General features: G+C 36.3%; 1 protein-coding gene across 1 annotated transcript; it reads left to right on the forward strand.

The window, feature by feature from the left end:
* On the forward strand, positions 319–2,785 carry LOC107616609 (probable glycerol-3-phosphate acyltransferase 2). The gene is made up of 2 exons (XM_016318563.2): positions 319–1,047; positions 1,660–2,785. Exons 1-2 carry the CDS (start codon positions 319–321, stop codon positions 2,572–2,574), a joined length of 1,644 nt encoding a protein of 547 aa, XP_016174049.1. The 3' UTR covers positions 2,575–2,785.

The raw sequence follows: 3,225 nt of genomic DNA on the forward strand, positions 1-3,225 counted from the left end.
ATATCTATATTTATTATTTTTAAAATTATATAATTATTTTAATGATAATTAATAAATATTAAATAAATAATTTTAAATTATTTGAACTAATTTTTTTTAATTGTGTTTCAAATATATTATTGAAGCATAAATACTCTGGCAGATCTAAGGCTGCTTTCTTAAGGAATTGACTGCCACTGGCTGTAATAATAAAGAAAAACATGGGTATTGTCGGATCCACAGCTCTATAAATAGAAAGGGGTTCTGCTTCGTAAAATGGCAACATACATGGTTAACTAAAACAAAACTCACTTCATTATTCATTCACTAAATATTGGGATGGCTAAAATGTTCAGAGCTTTTTTCTTCAAATCCCTTTTCTTCTTTTGGTACCGTTTCCTCTTTAGACAACTCAAGAGTCTCATAGGCCTCCGCAGAAACATCCTCAGCACACAGTTCAAGTACCAGAAGTTCTCTTCCCTTCTCCATCAGCACCACCGTTCTTCAGAACTCGGTGACCATACACTCGTCTTTGATGTTGAAAACGCTCTGTTGAAATCCTCTTCCTTGTTCCCCTACTTCATGCTCGTGGCATTCGAAGCAGGGGGCTTAATCAGAGCCATTGTTCTTGTCCTCCTATATCCTGTTGCGTGCGCAGCAGATATAATAGGACAAGAACTGGGGCTCAAGATGATGGTTATGATATGTTTTTTTGGAATCAAAGTAGATAACTTCCGAGTAGGAAGGTCGGTTTTGCCGAAATTCCTCTTGGAAGACGTTGGGAAAGAAATGTTTGATGTGTTGAAGAGAAGCAGCGGGAAGAAAGTGGGCGTGACGAACATGCCAAGAATCATGGTGGAGAGTTTCTTGAGAGAGTATTTGGAGATTGATGTTGTTGTTGGGAGGGAATTGAAGGTTTTCTGTGGATACTTTGTTGGGTTGATGGAGTTGAAGAAAAGTGCTTTGCATGCTTTGGAACAGGTTCAAGAAGGGAAAGGATGTTCCGATATGATTGGAATTACTAGATTCAACAAAGTTGTTGATCATCAATTGTTCTCCCATTGCAAGGTTTGTGTTTATTCCAAATTTGCTTTAGTTTTTGTCCTGTTCGTTTTCCATGTTAATTAAGTTACTAACAATCTTAAACATTGATTTTGGTTTTAAAGTTGATTAATAACAATAAAATTCTTTTATAAAATGCTATAATATCTTTAATTTTCATTATTACATTGTATACAGGGTATTAAAAATTGAGAATTGCAAGATTTTATATTTTGTCCGTTATTTCTATTACTTTTAATGTATTTTTAATACAATAATAATATACTAAAACCATGTTTAATAGATCAAGTTAAACAAAGAAAATGCTATTAGAAGAAAAGAAAAATCCAAGTCCAATTTTTCATGCAGACTTTTTGTTATTATATTTTAATTTTTAATATTGTCTTTCCTTAGCATAACAGCAATGCCCTGCAACTTTCCAGGAGTTTCCTAGCTTTTTACCCGATAGAGTCTAGTCAAACGTGTAAAAATTCGAAAAGAGTGATTAAAATTAAATGCCCCTGCATCCCATATGTTTTGCAGTGCATGCATACATAATTGAATGAAAATGATCAAAACACACATTTTCTTTTGTCTCTTTCTGTATATTATTTTCTAACTGGATGGAACAATAAATAGGAAGTGTATGCGGTGTCAGAAGCAGAGAAGAGAAGCTGGCAAAGGTTATCAAAGGACAAATACCCAAAGCCACTAATCTTCCACGATGGAAGGCTTGCCCTTAGACCCACTCTATTTGACTCCATAGCTATCTTAATGTGGCTCCCCTATGCCCTAATCCTCTCCATTATTAGAATCTCACTTGCCCTCTCTCTCCCCTATAACTTCTCAACCCCCCTCTTGGTATTTACTGGCATACACCTCACCACCTCCAAAATCCCCAAAATGCCCCCCAACAATAATAACAAGAATACTGGCACCGGCACGCTTTATGTGTGCAACCACAGGACCTTGCTGGACCCTCTTTACATTTCTTTCACTCTTCAGAGGAACTTAATCGCCGTTACTTACAGCTTGAGCAGGATGTCAGAGATTCTTGCACCAATCAAAACGGTGCGTTTAACTAGGAACCGGGATCAAGATGCAAACATGATGAAGCACTTGCTCGCCCAAGGAGACCTAGTTGTTTGCCCCGAAGGGACCACTTGCCGGGAGCCTTATTTATTGAGGTTCAGCCCTTTGTTCTCCGAGATGTGCGACGACATTGCCCCTGTGGCCGTTAACAGCCACGTCACCATGTTCCACGGCACTACCGCCGGGGGACTCAAGTGTCTGGATCCTGTGTTCTTTCTCATGAATCCCTCGCCAGTCTACACCATCGATCTCTTGCAACACGTGCAGAGATCACAGTGCGCTGACGTCACAGGAACTACTGAGAAAGAACACAGGGCGAGATTCAAAGTCGCGAATCACGTGCAAAGTCAGATAGGGAGCGCGTTGGGGTTTGAGTGCACTAAGCTTACGAGAAAAGATAAGTACCTGATTTTGGCGGGTAATGAAGGTGTAGTTATGAACCGAGAGTGTGGTAAATCTTAGGTACTGTAATTGTTAGATACTTTGGTTAGTTGAAATAGGTGTGATGTTGAAAAATGAGTTCAAAAAAAGACACAAATGGCTCTAAATTTTTACATTACATTATACTACTAGCTATAGGCTATAGTGGACCACTATTGTTTAATTTTTCTCACTATTAATTGTGTATTAATAACTTTGTTTCCTGTGTAATATAAAGCAATGTTGATTTGTCGATACTTTTGTGTTTCATATTTATTACTTTATGTTCACTCTTTATCTCTATAGTACAATTTGCAATTAATGTTGCTGCCCACCGCTTAAACACGTAACAGATCAAGGTGACACAAGAAAACGGTCTTTGTGGCAATCATTCAGGGAGTACTCTGCATCAAATTTAATTTAATTTGTACAATTAATAAGAAGTAGTTCACAAACCAGAATGGCAAGTAAATATCTTTTACAAAAATTGAAGTTTAAATAAATTAGGATATCAATTTGGTTTGTTTTAAAATGCTGTTTAATTAAATGATTGATTAATGGTTTGTTTTAAAGAATAGACTCAAATATTTATGTGGATTAAATAGTTTAGTTGTGTCGGTAATTGAAGAGAATTTGTGTATGGAATAGAAAAGATTTTTTATAATAAATTAATATATTATTACTAAATTTATA

This window comes from Arachis ipaensis, chromosome B09 (assembly GCF_000816755.2).
Source record: "Arachis ipaensis cultivar K30076 chromosome B09, Araip1.1, whole genome shotgun sequence".
Lineage (NCBI taxonomy): Eukaryota > Viridiplantae > Streptophyta > Magnoliopsida > Fabales > Fabaceae > Arachis > Arachis ipaensis.

Coding starts and splice junctions, on each gene's coding strand:
- LOC107616609 (XM_016318563.2), top strand. CDS start 319: ATGGCTAAAATGTTCAGAGCTTTTTTCTTCAAATCCCTTTTCTTCTTT. Junction 1,048..1,659: donor AATTGTTCTCCCATTGCAAG/GTTTGTGTTTAT, acceptor AACAATAAATAG/GAAGTGTATGCGGTGTCAGA.